The sequence below is a fragment of the Dreissena polymorpha genome, chromosome 10 (assembly GCF_020536995.1).
Source record: "Dreissena polymorpha isolate Duluth1 chromosome 10, UMN_Dpol_1.0, whole genome shotgun sequence".
NCBI classification, from domain to species: Eukaryota; Metazoa; Mollusca; class Bivalvia; order Myida; family Dreissenidae; genus Dreissena; species Dreissena polymorpha.
The window spans coordinates 83,586,150-83,609,256 of record NC_068364.1 but is presented as its reverse complement, the minus strand read 5'-3'; the positions used below and the strand labels follow the sequence as shown (position 1 = coordinate 83,609,256).

Genomic DNA, 23,107 nt, shown 5'->3' with positions numbered 1-23,107 from the left:
CCTTGGCAAAAAGCGTTGACCCAGATGAGACGCCGCATGATGCGGCGTCTCATCTGGGTCTGCGCTGTTCGCTTAAAGGAATTTCTGTAAGAAATATTCTAAATATAGAAATTAGTATACTAGACATACCTCATTTTGGAAATAAATTGATCCAATTTAGAAGGATGGGAGATCCAGGAGGCATAAATAGGTTAACATTTATTATTTTCTTATCAATACAATTACTTTTGTCTCACCAATAAGTTTGCTAACTTCCTTCATTAGTAACACAAAAAAACACATCCGCCAGTCGCCTACATCATTTACCTTTTCTTTGAAAAAAATATACTGTATTGTCACGGTACATGTCATTGTTTTTTGTAATGTTGTTGCTTTTTTTTCATTCATTTTAAGCGAGATGCGGTTTGAATTGTAAATAAAATAAACGAGTCAACTGCGGTTGTCGAATTTAAGACACCAGTTGATAATGCATTTGTGTGTCATAAACTGCGTTCTTGCTAACGGGATACGCAATCATTCAACACAAAATGCATGTTGTATGGTAATCTTTGCAAAAACTTTTTCCTATTAGCCTGGTCGGGTATTTCGCTTTATATGACAAGCCCCGACTAATTGCAAATTTACATCATCGTAGATTTTCGTAACCTCTTAACGTGTATGGGCTTACATTTCGAATATGTCACGAGCAACCTGCACAAATGTTCAAGATAGTAAGTAAATTCAGTCACTTGCCTTGTTTTTATCTCCGCGTTATCTTAAAATCGCATCGTTGATTGAATTAATCGCTTGATTATATACGTCATACAGGAATTCAATTGAGACGCGCTCTGAAAAACGGGGCTTTATGCATGTGCATAACCAATTTATGCCTAGTAGACTCTCCCATCCTTTAAAATTGGATCAATTTATTTCCAAAATTAGGGATGTCTAGTATATTTAATTCTATATTTAGAATGTTTCTTTCAAAAGTTCCTTTAAGCAAACAGCGCAGACCCTGATGAGACGCCGCATCATGCCAAGGCCTTTTTTCTAGACGCTAGGCATGAATGTGCTTAAAGTGTCTCCCAAGATTAGCCTTTGCTGTTTGCAAACTCTTTACGTTCTTGCATCAAACTCTTAACGCTCTTGCATCAAACTCTTTACGTTCTTGCATCAAACTCTTTACGCTCTTGCATCAAACTCTTTACGTTCTTGCATCAAACTCTTTACGTTCTTGCATCAAACTCTTTACGCTCTTGCATCAAACTCTTTACGCTCTTGCATCAAACTCTTTACGCTCTTGCATCAAACTCTTTACGCTCTTGCATCAAACTCTTTACGCTCTTGCATCAAACTCTTTACGCTCTTGCATCAAACTCTTTACGCTCTTGCATCAAACTCTTACGCTCTTGCATCAAACTCTTTACGCTCTTGCATCAAACTCTTTACGCTCTTGCATCAAACTCTTTACGCTCTTGCATCAAACTCTTTACGCTCTTGCATCAAACTCTTTACGCTCTTGCATCAAACTCTTTACGCTCTTGCATCAAACTCTTTACGTTCTTGCATCAAACTCTTTACGCTCTTGCATCAAACTCTTTACGCTCTTGCATCAAACTCTTAACGCTCTTGCATCAAACTCTTTACGTTCTTGCATCAAACTCTTTACGCTCTTGCATCAAACTCTTTACGTTCTTGCATCAAACTCTTTACGTTCTTGCATCAAACTCTTTACGCTCTTGCATCAAACTCTTTACGCTCTTGCATCAAACTCTTTACGCTCTTGCATCAAACTCTTTACGCTCTTGCATCAAACTCTTTACGCTCTTGCATCAAACTCTTTACGCTCTTGCATCAAACTCTTTACGCTCTTGCATCAAACTCTTTACGCTCTTGCATCAAACTCTTTACGCTCTTGCATCAAACTCTTTACGCTCTTGCATCAAACTCTTTACGCTCTTGCATCAAACTCTTTACGCTCTTGCATCAAACTCTTTACGCTCTTGCATCAAACTCTTTACGCTCTTGTTCAAACTCTTTACGCTCTTGCATCAAACTCTTAACGTTCTTGCATCAAACTCTTTACGCTCTTGCATCAAACTCTTTACGCTCTTGCATCAAACTCTTTACGCTCTTGCATCAAACTCTTTACGCTCTTGCATCAAACTCTTTACGTTCTTGCATCAAACTCTTTACGCTCTTGCATCAAACTCTTTACGCTCTTGCATCAAACTCTTTACGCTTTTGCATCAAACTCTTTACGCTCTTGCATCAAACTCTTTACGTTCTTGCATCAAACTCTTTACGCTCTTGCATCAAACTCTTTACGCTCTTGCATCAAACTCTTTACGCTCTTGCATCAAACTCTTTACGCTCTTGCATCAAACCCGTTTTTTGTCCTGGGCAAGACTTATATGAGATTTACAATTCCGTGATAGGAAACAATGACGTATTGAGTGTACGTGAGATATAGATTTTAGTGTATCAATGTCCGCTTTGTCTTTCGCTGTTTCCGGTTGGTCAGCTGTTTGTTCCTGGTATACATATTGACTCTCACATGAAGGTATTTGCGTTTTAGCAGTTCGTACATAGTGTATGGGTTGGTACATACGAAAATGGGAGAATTTTCTGTGCCATAGAAATGTTGCTTGTGTAGTAAACGATGGTGACCGTTTGGTTTATTGCCCTATCGTTGATTCAGAATTATGTCACTGGTTTTGATAGTTGAGAGTTGAATTATGTGCCGCCAATGATCACGTTTTGTTGCATTCGAAATTAAAATTATCCGCCACTACAACCGAAACTTTCAACACGATGTAATTTATTATGGAAGTTATTTTGCAATAACTCGACAATGAATGCGTACGTGTTGTATTTACAACGATTACATGAACGTTATTATAATAACCCCGATGGTATTTTTCTGTCCAATTGTACGAGTATGAATGAGGCGTTCAATACAATACTTCTACATTGTGAGCATTCCACAAAAACGTTTCCAAAACAGTATGCTTTAATAAAACTATGATTAATTGATGAAAGAATAGAAAAGTAAAGTGTGCTTTGTTGTAATTAAATGTCATTGAATTGGATTAAAGTTGTCATTGAGGTAACGTTTTTTTTTTAAAGTTTTGTTGGATGACAATTTTATAATCTAAAATATAAGCTTGTATAAGCTATCGAATCTACAATTCAGAGGTTATCGATATTGTAATTGTTCGAATTATGTGCTACGGTTAGTTACTTTTATTCATTTTTCGAATCGTTCGATGATGCGTTGATTAATTTGATTTATCAAATAGTGAATGTGAACGCCATTAAGTTTAGCTGAAGTAGCGCGATCGGATTATGTTTAGATATGAAATATCGGTAATATGATCGTGTTTGCCCTGCGTATACCTTTTACAGCCCTCTCGTTACGTAAATTTATTCAATATAACCAACACAGCAAACAATTAAATTAGTGTCAAATGTTATGTCTTAGGATCATTCTTATTTATACTAAAACATTAAAGACTCTCATTCACTCGCTTCCTTTATGGGGCAGAGTGGTATTTGATGTTTTTTGTTTGCCTTTCGTTTTTTTGAACTAGGAATGAGGCCTCGAAGTGCTTTCATTTGAGCCTCGCACTGGGAAATTCGGGCCATCCTTGTGCGTAGAATGTTGTCCCAGATTTACCTGTGAAGTCCGTTGTGACCAATCTGGACGATACTTTCCGACTTCAAGGTTACAATACACTAAATGTACTCTCTAAAAAAATATCATAGTTGACAGGAAGGCATGTTTTACACTTTTGACCATTATTCGGGTGTTATCTTGCGGTGATAATGGTAGGGCATGAATAGGTGTTCACTACTGAATCCCTTAAATATGATACACGTGAAGACTATAGTAAACCATTGCACTAGAAAAGGTTACATTCCACTAAGAAACGGCCGAAAAAAAAAGTAGCAAAAACAGTCGATTTTGATTTGTGTCAAGTTCTTTCTTGCAATGTACATGACATATCTTTTTTATTGCATAAATCGATTCCGCTTAGAATGTCCTTTAAGAAAAGGTATGGTTATGGGGGTCTCTATGTGCAAAATGTTGCATTTATTTTCGCTCAAAGTTGTCGCTTTTACATTGAATTATATAGGGAAATTATTTAGTGTATTATGACCTTTCAATGGGTTTTCGCTGAGAGACTTATTTTAAAGAAAAGTACCATACACACGGAAAGTGTCCTCCCTGATAAGCATATGCAGTCTTCACAGGCTAATTGGAACAAAACTGCGCGCGTGCATTAAGCCAACTAGTCCAAAAAGGCGGATACACATGTGAGTGTAATGTGAGTTCAATTCGCTAGTACATTGTCATCGTATTGTATATATATAGGCTGGTTCATTCGCGTCTGATAACGCTTTCAATAAACATGCATGTATTGTAAACACATAACAGCTGTATTAAAAAAACCTTTAACGTCAACAAGACCTATTTATGGCACTTTAATCACAATGAACAAATAAGGTTTATATCGACGTCGTTATATTATGTTGACACATAATTTGATAACCATGTCCGTCTTTGTTTGTTCTTGAATTGTCATAAGAAGTTATTTGCTTTTACCAGCTATACGTGCTTTCAGGGGTGAATCAATACGTTAACGTGGCTGAGAAACAATAAATTACCGAGTAGTCCAAATGTGTATCGTTATTCGGATCGTATTTGAATGTTGAAAATAACAAAGGAAAACTGAATCGGATATTGTGCTTACTAAAACAAATCCACAACCACCACCACTACAACAATACGCACGCAGCAATATTTTGGACAACGACTTACGTGCTTTTCCTTCGTAATTGTAGTATATGTGCGAAAACCATACATATACTATATAAGATACATAATATACATAAAATATAAATATACTTTACAATACGCAGCCTTTATTTAAATGTATTTTATAATTAATTTTCAGAATTACATTCATGCTTCGCGTTCTAAGAAAACGGGGCTTAATAAATATCCGTAAATTGTCGTCACATATTAGCCTTTGCACTTAGCACAGGCTGATCAACGACACCAATGTCCGAATGATTTAAATTTCGCTTAGATTAAACTTCCGTTTAAGAAAACAAATACCATAAAACAGAAGGTGTCGTCCCTGATTAGCATGTGCGACAAGATATGCTATAAAGAAACGAGACCTAACGCATGTATTAACGGGATCTTTTCACGGTTTGGTAAATTGACAAAATTGAAAAAAGTTGTTTCAGATTCGCAAATTTTCGTTTAAGTTATAATGTTTCAGTTTCAGTTTATTAGCAATCGGCAAAATATTTGCCTTTGGCCATTTACAAATATAAAAACTTATGGCAAAGACAATCATATACATATATACAAATACAATTTCTATATAAACTAATTCCATATACATATAACAAAGAACACAACAGAGTTTTACATAACGATCAGAGAATAGTTAGGTTTTCAAGAGCTTCTTGTCTTATACATAGAGATTCTTTAATATATTTTGCAAGATTATACATACATTTTTTACTATTTGTTGACATTAATAAAATGAATTTTTGAACAGTAGGCCATGAACAATTTCCAATATATTTTGATCTTATACATCTATACTTTGAGCAACATAAAATGAAATGATATTCTGATTCTACAGCATTTTGATTACATAATTTGCACAATCTATTATCTCTTTCTATGTTATAATATCTTCCTACTTCTATCTCTAGACTATGGGAACATAATCGTATACTTGTCAATAATTTTCGTAACTTGTCATTAGTTATAACATCTAAGTATTTTTCAAAACAAAATTCGGTTTTATATTTGCAATAACTATCAAGTTTTGACATTGCATTAATACTATCATGCCATTCCTGAACAAATTGATCTCTTATTCTTGATTTCAACAAACTATAATAATACACGTTATGATCGAAAAATAATCTGATATGTGCATAGCCTAGATGATCGACAATGGAGTTTATTCTACTTGCCCAACAAGGCGTATTGACATTATCGCATAGATCATTATAGATGTGATATATAGGTAATTCGTTATTTTTCATTATTTTCAACCAAAATTTAACAGCTCTTTCTTTACAAATAACAGATAGAGGTACTCGACCAAGTTCACCATACACTGCATATGTAGGAGTTTGCTTCTTAACACCCAGTAAATACTTACAAAAACGTATATGCAATTTGTCTACCTCTTTATAATTATAAACACCCCATACTTCACAACCATATGTTAATATAGGCACAATCATAGAGTCAAACAGAGATAACTTTGTACTAATATCAAAACTGACCTTATCAAAGACATTCAAAAGGTTATTATAAGCTCTAAGGGCTTGTTCATTTAGTGCTCTTACTGCATTTTGCATATTACCAGTATATGTAAATTTAATTCCAAGATAAACAAAATTGTCAACAATTTCGATTTTTTCATTATCTATATAAAAGTCAGGATATACATTTTGCTTCTTTTTTTCAAAAACACATATTTTGGTTTTACTAATATTAATTTTTAAACCCCATTTAACAGAATAATGATGTACAGCATCTATTTGTGACTGAAGACTATTTGGATCTGTGGTAAACAAAACAATATCATCCGCAAATAAGATCATATACATAGACAAAAGTTCAAAATCCTTTTCAGTTAATGCATCAAAGTTCAAATTTTCAACAATATCATTCACGAACAGAATAAAAAGTAGAGGCGATAACGGCTCTCCTTGTTTCAAGCCTAATGTTACATTGAAAAAGTCAGACATTTTCATAGAACTTGATATTTTTACACATGCTTGGACGTCTAAGTATATACATTTTATCATATTTGTCATTTTACAGCTTATTCCAGATTGAAGCAATTTAGTCCATAATGCATCCCTATTTACAGAATCGAAGGCCCTCTGGTAGTCAATAAAAACACACCATAGTTTTGACTTTTTAGCTAAAACTTTCTGGTGAGGAAACAGTATTACTGAACATTTACCATAGTCCAATATAGCCATTATATGTATCTTTTGACGATTTGAAAACCTAAAAATTATAAAGCGTTGCAACGCGAAACGATTGAATAATTTGGAGAGTTCTGTTGTTGTCGTTTAAATTTACGAAACTACGAAGATTGCTTATATAAGGTATAAAATACTACAATTGTGTATACCAGGCGGAATAGCCGAGACTAACTTCTAACTTACTTCAGACTAACTCTAGGACTCCGGGGGTCACTGGTTCGAGCCCTGGTACCGGCTACTTTTTTCCTTTGTTTAATTTTATTCTTGATTTTTTACTGGAGCTTTTAAGATCCAATGTTTTCATTTATCAATATAAAGCATTTAACGACAAACTTCAAAATATGCCCAAATCTGTGAAAAGGCCCCTTTAAACCCCGTTTACCCATAATGCGGTTCAAATGAATGTGACTGAGCACTTTCTTATTCACACTGTTTCCGTTAATTGAATTCAAAACATGATTACACAAGATCACTATTGATGCAAAGAACAAAGGGCGTCGGGAATTTCAGTGAAAAGACACTCAATGAAGTTACAAGGAACGATTTTTTTTCTTCTGTAAATATTAATATATTGGCCGATTATTTTAAACAAAATAGAAAAAGATACTGGTATAACCATTATCTATGATTTTGTGCTATAACCCCCAAATAACCATTATCTATGATGTTGTGTTATAATCCCCAAATAACCATTATCTATGATTTTGTGTTGTAACCCCCAAATATTTCATAGTTCATTTTATTTACATTGGTTTCCTTTTTTTTTACTGGCACACGTGTGCAGTTTTCATTAATGGAACAGAACTGTGTAGGTTGTCACATGTGATGCGAGCGTGTAACAACTACACTACGGAACCGCTTGAAAAATCACCTTCTAACCAAGATATTAATTAGTGACTGTAGTGTAACAGTTATCAATAAAGCAATAAACCGTGTAATCGCTGTCGTCTTGTAAAATTGAAGAAAATACGCGTTAACCAAAACTCGAAAAGCAAAATTCTGCGCTATTATTACAACCGCAAAATAAATATATCTAGATTATGTTTTGTTTTTATACAAAACCAGAAAGTTTCACCGGTTCGCGTTTTTGCCCAGTCCCTGTGATCTTTTATTATTGCCCAGTCCCTGTGATCAGTTATTAAATAAAAGAATTAGCTTTGCATTATTGCAATAAATGTAGTAAATGTAATAGGCACAAATGCAGTACTTATTTACACTAATTTACACAAAAAATCACCACTATGCAAGATATTCTGACAACAAAAATATATACATTGATCCGTAAAATAACTTCTCCTCCCATAAGCGAAAAAAAAACGTATTACATACGAGTCACCGCACTTCAGTGCGACGCCAATAATAACGCATTATCTGCGGTTTGGAAGTCATTGGCTCATTGATGGATTTTACAGACATGATGGTATTCGCGGTCTCGAGGTGTAGTTTTGAAATCGTGCACCAGTGTGTGGATGTTACAAACACATGTTGCTTTGTGACCTTGCGTGTTCCGGTGCTGTGACTCCTGTTCGTCTGATGCTTTATTGGCTTTCTGCGAAAAGAAAACGCTCAGTTGAAAATGAAGGTGGTAATTGCATTAGAAAATGAGACACGCTTTGGGTAAACGTGCTTATTGCATGAGCGTAAAGTATACGTCCAGATTATTCTGTGCACTACTCAAAGAGTAATCAGGGACGAATCTTTCCCATGAAACCTTAGTTTCGTTCAGAAGAGACATCTTTTAGACGCACAATTCCATAAAAGCGGAAAGTGTAGCCCCCGATTTGCCTGTGTTGACTGTGTATGCTAATCTGGGATGATAATTTACGCATATGTATCAAAGCCCTTTTTCTCAGAAAGCGACTCCAATCCAGTTATTGAACACGAAGAATAATTTCCATAATTTCCATACTAGCTACCACTTCAGTTGACAAACTATGTTTGATACAGGTGTTTGCTTAAGATCTGTCGTCGCACATATCATAGTGACATTAAAATACCAAGATAAGTTATTATTATTTGAACGCAAAGAACAACAGATTTATTCAATGCTTTGACCGGTGTCCGATCAAAAATAACTTGCTGGTCGTATATTTCAGTGCCCCTATACATACATACTTTTAATGTTCTGAAGACAAACTAAAATCGAATAAATGACGCAATATCTGAAACCAACGTTTAGACCAAGTATTCATAAATTTTTGAAACTTTTAAACGGTAATAATAAATGGACTATTAGCAGGTTAGGAATTTTGTTTCTGTCTGTTAACTTTGATTTCTGTAAACATGTGTAGTTTATTATGAAATGAATGTACTTTGTATTTTTGGATGTTTCCGCTGAGTTTTGTAAACGTGTTGTCAATTCATTATTTATATGAACACACACATTTCTTGCGCATTAATATCTTAATTACTCATTGTTTCACGCATGTATGAATGTCTATTAATATGAACGACGATCAGCTGTAATTGCTGAAGCCTTTTAAGTAATTGCTCTGTTATGTTCTGTTATGTTCTGTTCTGTTATGTTCTGTTCTGTTATGTTCTGTTGTGATATGTTCTGTTCTGATCTGCTAATTTAAATTATACTTAACAGTTTTTTCATAGGATTTTTAAAACTATTTAATTGATATTTATGGCTTATGGTTTAATATACTATAATATTAAAGTATTTAATAAATGAACGAATTATGCTGAATACTGTTGTGTGGAAACAGCTCGCTGATGCTTCTCTTTCGTTATATTTAATTGATTGGACAAGCCACGGAGCGTCTAGAGTCCGTGGACAAGCTATGCGTGTTAAATTAACCATTCCGAATAAAGCACTGAATTAATTCGATTATTAGTTGTATTTTACTCTTCTTAACTCATTTCCAACACCTAGGCTTGGCTTAAACGTATATTTAAATGCATTGCGAACAGCAGGAGAAGAAATCACTTTTTCAGAAATTAAATTTATATTAAAAACATCCATCAAAAGGAGGCCATAATTTGAAAAGAAATCATGAGCACTTATATAATATACATAAGTTAAGACAACCTTCGCCCTATCTCTATTCTATATTAAACCGGAAAAGTCAAGGTCGTGTTTGATTTTAAAGATAGGCGTCACTTAGATAGTGTACACCCGTGCTGAATGTATGATTATTTACATATGCCTTCGGGATGTCTGTTGATTCGATTAAGCAGACATCGATGTTTTTGACAGTGGCGTTCAACAGCGTGTTACTCTTACGTCATTGGTAAGATATTCTTACAGATATTTCCAAGTTATGTTGCTGTAAACCGAAGGGAATACTGCACACATTGCGTTCCTTCAAATTGTATCTTCTAAGTTATATTGATAAAACATACTTAGATGCACGACATGTTTATTGTGTTTTTTAGGATGCAAAGATGATCGAGGTGGCAGATATTATTGCGCATGCACCTATGAAAAAGTTCTTGTAAAAATATGAGTATCCATATCCATATTGGAGTGATTGTCATGAAAGGACAAGACAAGTAGAATTCCGATTAAATAAAATGGAGATCAATTTCTGAAATACAGTAAAACTGCGATAACTCGATGTAGCACGGGACTGACCTCGATGCTCGAGTAATCGCAGGTTTCGAGTTATCCATGGTATTTCTTGTTTTCACAATTTTGGTTGGTGATGCTTAACTTCTGACCGCAAACGCTTTATTTACATGTAAGACGGTGCTTGGAAAAGAAAAGGCTTTGTAAAAATCGCTTAAGGTTACAGTGTACTAAACTAACAATAAGAATGATCGTTCATTCATTTAATTTAATTAACATACACACATAACACGTATATAATCAAAAATATTCAAACAATATTCAATGTACATGTAGCATATTTAAAATAGCACGCAAGGTACGCACATACACATGAAAAAAACACGAAAAAAAACATGATCACTACACAGTTTGTATTTAAATTACATTCATACTTTTTCATAATTATCGATTGCTGGTAATTATTTAATTATCATTAAAACTGTAAGCCTTTATCTGCATCTCAAAGGCTGACAATTTGCAGTGTTTCTCAAACTGCGACTTTCTTTACACCTAATTAAGCGTTTTTTGTCTCCTTTATAGCGCTGTTTTCACAACTCGAATATTTTTAGCACTGACCAGACGAGAAAGTGTCATCGAATAATTGCCAGTTTTCGAAAAATCGCCAGCTCGAGTTATTGCAATTCTACTGTATTGTTAAAAACACAGAGTAGCACATACATAGTGATACACAGAGTAGCACATACACAGTGATACACAGAGTAGCATATACATCGTGATACAAAGAGTAGCACAAACATAGTGATACACAGAGTAGAACATACATAGCGATACACAGAGTAGCACATACATAATGATACAAAGAGTTGCACATACACAGTGATACATAGAGTAGCACATATATAGTGATACATAGAGTAGTACATACATATTGATACACAGAGTAGCACAAACATATTGATACACAGAGTAGCACTTACATACTGATACAAAGAGTTGCACATACACAGTAATACATAGAGTAGCACATATATAGTGATACATAGAGTAGTACATACATATTGATACACAGAGTAGCATATACATCGTGATACACAGAGTAGCACATACATAGCGATACACAGAGTAGCACATACATAATCATACAAAGAGTTGCACATACACAGTGATACATAGAGTAGCACATATATTGTGATACATAAAGTAGTAAATTCATATTGATACACAGAGTAGCAAAAATATAGTGATACACAGAGTAGCACTTACATACTGATACAAAGAGTTGCACATACACAGTAATACATAGAGTAGCACATATATAGTGATACATAGAGTGGCACATATATAGTGATATATAGAGTAGTACATACATACTGATACACAGAGTAGCACATACATAGTGATACACAGAGTAGCACATGCATAGTGATACACAGGGTAGCACATGCATAGTGATACACAGAGTAGTACACACATAGTGATACACAGAGAAGCACATACATAGTGATACACAGAGTAGCACATACAAAGTGATACACAGAGTAGCACATACATATTGATACATAGAGTAGCACATACATAGTGATACACAGAGTAGCATATATAAAGTGATACACAGAGTATCACATACATATTGATACATAGAGTAGCACATACATAGTGATACACAGAGTAGCACATACATAGTGATACACAGAGTAGCACATACATATTGATACACAGAGTAACACATACATAGTGATACACAGAGTAACACATACATAGTGATACACAGAGTAGCACATACATATTGATATACAGAGTAGCACATACATAGTGATACACATAGTAACACATACATAGTGATACACAGAGTAACACATACATAGTGATACACAGAGTAACACATACATAGTGATACACAGAGTAACATATACATATTGATACACAAAGTAACACATACATAGTGATACACAGAGTAACATATACATATTGATACACAAAGTAACACATACATAGTGATACATAGAGTAAAATATACATATTGATACACAAAGTAACACATACATAGTGATACACAGAGTAACATATACATATTGATACACAAAGTAACACATACATAGTGATACATAGAGTAGCACATACATAGTGATACAGAGAGTAGTACTTACATAATGATTCACCTTTTCAACAATGCCCAACGCACTGCAGACCTTTTCACAGTGAGATCGGAGACATTCGTAAATATTCGTAGAATAACGGCACAAAGAATGCGTCTGATGCAATCATTTTGCATAGTACTTCCACTAATGAAATATCTATATATCGAGATTAATCACGCTTACTCAAGTTGGAAATTATCGCCATTACGAAAAAGCGCACCGTGTCGTCTATCATACAGTAATTCTTTGACACCAGTTATGAGTTTAGGTAAATAAGGTCCGATGAATTGTCTTTAAAAGAACATTTCAACGTAAATACATACAACTCAATTTAAGAAAATGTAGGTAATTGTAATTAATTCCAAACAAACTTATTTCATCATGGTTTAGCAAGTTTCGAGAGTTTTCTAGAAAATAAACCACTACATCACTTAATGGTCTTTTAAAAAGCTCATGACACTGATACCATATGATTTGTGTTCTTGTACTGGCTAAAAAGCCACACAGCGTTCAATCTCCTATTTTCAAAACCGATGTGCTATTTTCGCCGTTGCAATTTTTTGTAAACAATGAAACTAGTCTCGGTGGGTATGTCGTTATCTACTTCGCAACAATTCCGGATAGAAGAAGACGTGATCGATGGAAAACTGAGTGGTTTAATATCACTTTGAGATCCTTTATTTCGGATGCATTTACCTTTGAAGAAAGTTCAACAATTTGAAAAGATAAAACACACGATTAAAGTACAATACCCAGCAGCTTTGTTAGGTGTTGTGTTTTTGCATAAAATCCTATATCGGTAATCAACGGCTTTAGTAGGCGATTAGTTGACTTGCATCTGAGAAATAGTTTAGAATTATTTAAATCGGACGACTTTCGGAGCTGTTCGTGGTTATTTGGTAAAACCCTTAATTATACAACGATATATAAGAATTGATAGAAAGACATCATGAACTCAAAACTTTTATACGCGTTTTAGCTCACCTGATCATGAGCTGAATAAAGAGTTCAAATTATGCCCCTTTGATTAAAACTAGCGACGCTAGTGTTGTCAAATCATGTTAATATATACACGATTAAAGTAAACACTTGATTGTGTTATGTTTATAAGTCGCAAGGGTCAGGGATTAAAGCATTCGTTTGTGGAATTGTATACGTGCTGTATACTAAGTTTGTTCAAATCATTAACATGGGTTACAAACCTAGCAACCACCCATGGGTTATCGAATTAATAATATAGACTTATATAGTAGATAATGGAAAGCAAATTACTTTTAAAATGTTTATTTCTGATACCACAAATCTCAGAGAATTGCTTTTTGGTATGAAACATATTATTATAAAGATACAAGTCCTGTACAAAGTGTATTCAAATCATGCAATTGGGGTCAAAACTGTACACGTTTTAGTGGTGCAATCATTTATAAACATTTAAGTAAATAGTAAATAACTTAATAAATCAAATCATAGTCTAAAAGACCTATACAAAGAGTCTGAAAATCATTACTCTGAAGCCACCGTGAATTAAAAAATGTCTTGAATTTATGGCGGGAGAAATTTCCTAGTAAACAATAATATGAACACATGTTTATCATTCCAAAATTACTTCATTAAACGATGGTTAATAACAAATCAACAAACTACATGCTGCTGTTGGTTAATTTGAATATGCACATAATTGACTTGTGAACGTTTTTTAAAAGAAAGTATTTGATTTCTGACAGTGTTCTGTACAACACTAGGATCAATTTGAAATCGCGGGCTTAGATCCTGGCTCCAGATTTCTCTCCTTGAATATGGTTTGCATTAAGTGTGCAATTTAAATACAATTGCCGTACTTTGTTGAGGATTGTGAGATGCATTTCATTTTCCCTCACATTTTATTGACCTAAATGGATAATATAAATTAGAATAAGCAATCTGATATCAATCCTTTTCAAAGCTTTTACGCTTCAGTAGCCCTCATCCAAAATCAGGACACTATCCGACAATATAATGCTCTGAGCGTGACAGACGCTTCTCTCCACGCGATATTAAAGGGATCTTTTCACGCTTTGGTAAATTGACAAAATTGAAAAAAGTTGTTTCAAATTCGCAAATTTTCGTTTTAGTTATGATAATTGTGAGGAAACAGTAATACTGAACATTTACCATGGTCTAATATAGCCATTATATGCATCTTTTGACGATTTTAAAACCTAAAAATTATAAAGCGTTGCAACGCGAAACGATTGAATAATTTGGAGAGTTCTGTTTTTGTCGTTAAATTTTGTGAAACTACGAAGATTGCTTATATAAGGTATAAAATACGTCCAGTACGTGTACTCGGCGGAATAGCTCAGTAGGCTAGAGCGTTTTTACTTCAGGACTCTGGCAGGACTCCAGGGGTCACTGGTTCGAAACCTGTTCCGGGCAATATTCTTTTCCTTTTTTAAATTTTATTCTTGATTTTTTACTGGAGCTTTTACGATCCAATGTTTACATTTATCGATATAAAGCATTTAATGAATAAGTTAAAAAATGCCAAAATCTGTGAAAAGGCCCCTTTAACTCGACATTTCAGGGAGCTGTGTCTCAATTGTGTCTATTTACTTTCAGAGACCGGCGTTCCTCCACTAATCTTATATCCTTGCTTCGGGGAAGCTAACATGACACGACCGGAAATTGTGTCCGGCGCCTACCTATGGACGATATAATGAACTGCTCCGTATTGGTGATCTTAATATTACAAGGTAGAGTCCACTTTGATATTCGATATAGCTGCACTGTTCAGATATCAGCAGAGATGATGATGCGTAAGTCTCATAATCGATCGTCCGGATGAGCGAAAAATCATAGTCAATCATCTAGATAATCGAGATGTCATAGTCAATCATCTAGATAATCGACAAAGCATAGTCAATCATCTAGATAATCGAGATGTAATAGTCAATCATCTAGATAATCGATAAGTCATAGACAATCATTTAAATAATCGAGATGTTATAGTCAAGCATCTAAATAATCGAGATGTCATAGTAAATCATCTAGATAATCGAGATGTCATAGTCAATCATCTAGATAATCGAGTTTTCATAGGTAATCATCTAGATAATCGAGATGTCATAATCAAGCATTTAGAGAATCGAGATGTTATAGTCATTCGTCGTGATGATCGAGAAGTCATAGTCAATCATCTAGATGATCGAGATGTCATAGTCAAACATTTAGTTAATCGAGATGTTATAGTCATTCGTCTTGATGATCGAGAAGTCATTGTTAATCATCTAGATAATCGAGATGTCATTGTCAATTATCTAAATGATTGAGATGTCATAGTTAATCATCTAGATAATCGAGATGTCTTATTTAATCATCTAGATGATCAAGAAGTCATAGTCAAGGATCTAGATAATCAAGATGTCATATTGAATCATCTTGATGATAGAGATGTCATAGTCAGTCATCAGGATAATCGAGATGTCATAGTCGATCAACTAGATGATCGTGATGTCACAGTCAATCATCTAGATGATCGAGATGTCATATTCAATTATCTAGATGATCGAGATGTCGTAGTCAATCATCTAGATGATCGAGATGTCATATTCAATTATCTAGATGATCGAGATGTCATAGTCAATCATCTAGATGATCGAGAAAACGCTCACATGAAACATTTTCAGATGCGTAGAAAAACTTTGTTGGTTTGAATGATTATGAGAAGTGTGTACATCGCGATTAGAAGTTTTTATTTCACAAGTGATTGTTTTTCTATTTGACAGTTTCTTATTTTAAACTATCAAGTATAAACGTCAGATAATTTCAAATTTAACAATATAATATAGTTGACTCAGAAAATCTAACTACACGTGCGATAAAGAGCCGCGCTCTGGGAACAGTGGCCGACATGAATGTGCGTTACCTGTCATCACCGTTTAGCTTGCGAAGTCTGCATGGACGACATGAATGTGCGTTACCTGTCATCACCGTTTAGCTTGCGAAGTCTGCATGGACGAAACATTCCGCTTTTATGGTAGTTAAAGAAGTCTCTTCTCAGCGAAATTCCAGTCAAGTCAAATTCCAGTCAAGTCAAATTTCAGTCAAGTCAAATTCCAGTCAAGGCGGAATGTGTCGTCCATGCTAAGCCTGTGAGCACATGCAGAACGCCCAGTTTTTCCAGAACGAGGCTCAACCATTCCTGGAATAATAAACATACCACTCGGAGGTACTGGTATTATAGTTTTCATATTAACATATGGTTTCTCGTTGCGAGTAGTCCAGACATTCGCGAGTTATTGGCTCTTTATAATTGCTGTAAAGGCGTTGCGGGTTATGACACAATGCTTGTTGGACCTTCACCTTCGTGAGAATTGTTTTAATTATATTAGTAGTTCTATACATATGTTGTGTAATGCCTACCACTCGATTATGTTACTATTTAACATGTTATTTTTTATAATTTATATATTTGTTTGTTACTGTTTGGTCTGTACTTTCTGTGTTTTTATATCTGGTTAAGTGGGTATGCCTATAAATGGAATTTAACACCTTTTGCTTTCTATTGGCCTTGACGAGGCTGTATACAAGGTTTAAATCATGTGTATGTTTTGTGATATGCTATCGTATACATGTGCAGTGTCTTATCTTGTAAAAGCAATCGGTCACTCTACTTAAACAAGGACCGTTGGAGGGAGGCTCTTCTGTTTCTATTGTTTCAATATTTATAGTTGTGTTCAAAATATAGTCTCGGCTTTTTTCCAGAAAGATTTTTTCCGATTCCCAATATGCATAAAAAAAAAAATGCGCGGTCTTGCCCAGTACAAGCTATTCATTGACGTTGTGGTAATCTACGATATTTGCCAAACCTGATGCAGAGTATTAATACCGTTCATAATTAAATATCGTTATATAGTATGATTCCTGTTTCGTTCACGTCGACCTTGCGTCCTATTGTGCGCGCTGCATCTTTCAAAAGATGTCGTTGTATCCGCCAATTCAGTTCGCTGACAGCTGGTCTCGGTGTTTGATAACTGGCGATAAAGCGATGTTCGAGATAGGACAGAAAGAAAGCAATCAATCAATGGCAGCTATTGTTGATGAGATGAATTATGATTCACGAATTTGATAGCGCTTTACAAATCGCGCGATTTGTATTGAAGGCACCATTGAGGTAATTACAGTGCTGGTTGAATTCATGGAGGAAACCGAATCATTTTAGATCATTCCACGATATATTAATGATAACGATATAACACATAAAAACATCTAAATTATCAAAAATACAAATTATAAAAAACAAGACAGTAATGGATGTTAACCGTGAATAAAACTGACCAAAATATATCGAACAAATTTGAAAAGTCTTAATAAACTGTCTGTTCTGTTCTTCTCATAATATTTATTTGAGTTAGTGAAACAAAGTACACGTTTGTGTGAGGGCAAACGACGTTGACGTTTGATTGAGCGGAAAGAAGTTGAAGTGTGAGTAAGTGTTAAGTAGGTGAAATATCAGTAAGTGAAAAGAAAATGACGTATGACTAAGTGAAAAGTAGTTAACGTATGAGTAAGTGAAAAGTAGCTGACGTTTAAGTAATTGAAAAGTAGTTTACGTATAGGAAAGTGAAAAGTAGTTGACGTATAGGTAAGTGAAAAGAAGTTGACTTTAATTTAGGTGAAAAGTAGTTGACCTATAAGTAAGTAAAAAGTAGTTGACGTATAGGAAGTGAAAAGTAGTTGACGTATAGGTATGTGAAAAGAAGTTGACGTATAAGTAAGTGAAAGGTAGTTGACGCTTAAATAAGTGAAAAGTAGTTGACGTATGAGTAAGTAAAAAGTAGTTGACGCTTAATTAAGTGAAAAGTAGTTGACGTATAATTCAGTGAAAAGTAGTTGACGTATGAGCAAGTAAAAAGAAGTTGACGTTTAAAAAAGTGAAAAGTAGTTTACGTATAGGTAAGTGAAAAGTAGTTGTCGTATATGTAAGTGAAAAATAGTTGACGTATAAGTAAGTGAAAAGTAGTTGACGTTTAATTAAGTGAAAAATAGTTGACGTATTATTAAGTGAAAAGTAGTTGACGTATAGGTAAGTGAAAAGTAGTTGACGTATAGGTAAGTGAAAAGTAGTTGACGTATAGGTAAGTGAAAAGTAGTTGACGTATGAGTAAGTGAAAAGTAGTTGACATATAATTAAGGCAAAAGTTGTTTACGTTTGAGTAAGTGAAAATAGTTGACGTTTGAGTAAGTGAAAAGAAGTTGACGTAGGAGTAAGTGAAAAGAAGATTACGTATGAGTAAGTGAAAAGTAGTTGACATATAATTAAGTGAAAAGTAGTTGACGTATGTGCAAGTAAAACTTAGTTTACGCTTGAGTAAGTGAAAAGTAGTTAACGTTTGAGTTGGTGAAATGTAGTTGACGTATAAGTAAGTGAAAATTAGTTTAAGTATGAGTAAGTGTAAAGTTGTTGACGTATAGGTAAGTGAAGAGTAGTTGACGTATAGGTAAGTGAAAAGTAGTGTACCTATGAGTAAGTATAAAGTTGTTGACGGATAAGTAAGTGAATCGTAGTTTACGTTTGAGTAAGTGAAACTTAGTTGACTTTTAAGTAAGTGTAAAGTAGGTTACTTTTGAGTAAGTGAAAAGTAGTTGTATGAGTAAGTTAAGAATAGTTGACGCAATTATTTGCGTTAGTATTGCTATCGCTGGTCATTGATTGTTTGTCTTTTAACAACTATTTTGTGGTCATAATCATGAATTGCTTACGTTATAATTGCTATCGTGTGTGCATTATCGTTTATTGTTTGATTTACGATACGATACCGTGTGTGCATACTCACATACAAATGTCGTACTCTATAACAAGTATGACAAGTACTTATATCAAATGTCATACTCTATAACAAGTATGACAAGTACTTATATCAAGTGTCGTACTCTATAACAAGTATGACAAGTACTTATATCAAGTGTCGTACTCTATAACAAGTATGACAAGTACTTATATCAAGTGTCGTACTCTATAACAAGTATGACAAGTACTTATATCAAATGTCGTACTCTATAACAAGTATGACAAGTACTTATATCAAATGTCGTACTCTATAACAAGTATGACAAGTACTTATATCAAGTGTCGTACTCTATAACAAGTATGGCAAGTACTTATATCAAGTGTCGTACTCTATAACAAGTATGACAAGTACTTATATCAAGTGTCGTACTCTATAACAAGTATGACAAGTACTTATATCAAGTGTCGTACTCTATAACAAGTATGACAAGTACTTATATCAAGTGTCGTACTCTATAACAAGTATGACAAGTACATATATCAAGTGTCGTACTCTATAACAAGTATGACAAGTACTTATATCAAGTGTCGTACTCTACAACAAGTATGACAAGTACATATATCAAGTGTCGTACTCTACAACAAGTATGACAAGTACATATATCAAGTGTCGTACTCTATAACAAGTATGACAAGTACATATATCAAGTGTCGTACTCTATAACAAGTATGACAAGTACTTATATCAAGTGTCGTACTCTATAACAAGTATGACAAGTACATATATCAAGTGTCGTACTCTATAACAAGTATGACAAGTACTTATATCAAGTGTCGTACTCTACAACAAGTATGACAAGTACATATATCAAGTGTCGTACTCTATAACAAGTATGGCAAGTACTTATATCAAGTGTCGTACTCTATAACAAGTATGACAAGTACTTATATCAAGTGTCGTACTCTATAACAAGTATGACAAGTACATATATCAAGTGTCGCATGCCGTTTTCAATAACAAGTACGTCTATCATGTGGGTATATTGGCCTTTATTACCAGTATGACTATCACGTTCATATGTCTTCCACAATACCACGAGTGTGTTTTACGTGCACGTGTCATCCTTTACAACCAATACATCTGTCACGGACGCATGTCTTCGCCTATAACACGTACTTTTATCACGTGTCATTGTATACAAGTACGTATATCACATGCCCATGATTTCCTGTATAACAAGTACGTCGTTTACACATTATTTTCCTTTTTAACAAGTACGTCTATGACGTGCACATGTCGTCCTCTATAATAAGAACGTCTATCAAGTGAGCATGTCGTGCGGTATAACAATTACATCTATCACTTGCGCATGTCGTCTTTTATAACAAGTGCATTTATCACGTGTTCATGTCGTGTTGTATAAAAAGTATGTTTATCACGTACACATGTTGTCCTCTATAATAAGTACGTCTTTCACGTTCATACATCGTCCTCTATAACAAATATTTCTATCACCTGTACATGTCGTCTTCTTTAACAATTACTTCTATCAAGCGCACATGTATTCCTCATTAACAAGTACGTTTATCACGTTTCGCCGTTTATTAAAAGTACGTCTATCTCGTGCATGTGGGTATTACAAATACGTCATCACTCGCACATGTCCTCCTCTATTACAAGTAGGTCTTTCACGTGCAAAATGTCGTCCGTTATAACAAGTACGTTTATCACGTGTCTTTGTCCGCCTTTATAATAGGTACGCTTCTCTCTTGTCGTCTATGACCGGTACATATATCACGTGCACGTTTTGTCCTCTATAATAAGTGCATATATCACGTGCACGTTTTGTCCTCTATAATAAGTGCATATATCACGTGCACGTTTTGTCCTCTATAATAAGTGCATATATTACGTGCGCATGTCGTCTATAATAAGTACGTCTATCACGTGCACATTTCGCCCTCTGTAGCAAGAACGTCTATCACGTGCACATTTCGCCCTCTGTAGCAAGAACGTCTATCACGTGAACATTTCGCCCTCTGTAGCAAGAACGTCTATCACGTGAACATGCCTTTTGCATTTTGCCTTAACAAATACGTCTATCACTTTCTAAAGTCGTCATCTATAACAAGTCCGTCTATCATGTGCGCATAACAAGTACGTCGTATATAACGTGCACATTGGTCATGTTTACAAGTACCTCCATTACGTGAACATGTCGTCCTCTTCAATAAGAACTTCCATCTCGTGCACTTGTCGTCCTCAATAACAAGTACGTCTCTCATGTGCGAATTGTGTCCTCTATTAAAAACAAGGTGTATCACATGCACATGCCATCTTTATTGTAAGTACATCTATGCATATGTCGTCCCGTTTAATAAGTATGTCTATCACGTACACATGTCGTCCCTTGTAACAAGTACGTCTATCGGACGCGTGTCTTCAAATAAAACAAGTAAATCTATGACCTGCACATTTCTTCCAATAATGCAAGTAAGACTTACTCGTACACATGTCGTCATTTATAATAGGCACGTATATCACCTGCATATGGCGCCTTCTCTTATAAGAACGTGTATCACGTGCACATGTCGTTATAATTTCTATGTACATGGGCGAATTCGTCCTCTTTAACAAGTACGACTGTCACGGGCGAATGCGTTTTTTTATAACAAGAAGGACTATCACGGGCAAATGCGTCCTCTATAACAAGTACGTCAATCCTTTGCTCATGTCGCCCTCTATAACAAGTGCATCGATCACGTGCACATGTCTTCTTCTATAACAAGTACGTCTATCACGTGCACAAGTCGTCCTTTATAACAAGAAGCTCTATCTCGTAAACATTTCGTGCTCTATAACACGTTTTCTATCACACAAATGTCGTCCTCTATTTAAAGTAGGTTTATCGCATGCAATGTCATCCTCTTTTGAACCGAATGAAAGACGCAGTAGACAAGCATCACCGTGACCAACAAGCAGGCTTCCGAAAGGATCAGATCACAACCCTGCGCATCATTCTGGAACAATCCCTGGAGTAGAATTCGCCTTTGTATGTCAACTTCATTGACTATGAAAAGGCGTTCGACAGCGTTGACCGGGTGTCCCTCTGGAGACCTCTGAGACACTTCGGAGTGTCAGAAAAGATCACCAGCATCATCAGGAAGTCTTATGAAGGAATGGCCTGCAGAATAGTTCATGGCAGACAGCTCACAGATGTCTTTGAAGTGAGGACCGGTGTGAGGCAAGGCTGCTTACTTTCACCTTTCCTGTTCCTGCTGGCCATATACTGGGTAATCAAGACATCGACGGAGCAGAAGCGGAATGGAATTCAGTGAACACTCTGGAAACAGTTGGAAGACCTTGACTTTGCCGATGATTTGGCTCTTCTTTTTCACACTCAATGATAAATGCAATAAAAGACAAACACGGTATCGGACAACTCAGCTAGACTGGGGCTCACCATCAACAGAGGGAAGAGCAAGGTGGTCAGGACCAAAGCATCGAACAACACACCAATCACAGCCCAATGCGAGGCGCTGGAGGAGGAAGACAGCTTTGACTATCTCGGCAACATTCTGGAGGAACCAAGGAGGAGCGGATGCAGTTGTCAGAACCCGCATCGGTAAAGCACGAGTAGCCTTCCATCAGCTGAAGAACAT

The 23,107-nt window shown here is 35.2% G+C and overlaps 1 protein-coding gene across 1 annotated transcript in view; it reads right to left on the bottom strand.

Moving 5' to 3' along the window:
- The window catches only part of LOC127849287 (uncharacterized), a 38,065-nt gene extending 16,414 nt beyond the window's left edge, over positions 1-21,651 (bottom strand). The window contains exon 1 of the mRNA XM_052382007.1: positions 21,646-21,651. Within this exon, the coding sequence (XP_052237967.1) occupies positions 21,646-21,651 (6 nt within the window). The remainder of the gene's footprint in view (positions 1-21,645) is intronic.
- Positions 21,652-23,107: the final 1,456 nt, after the last annotated feature.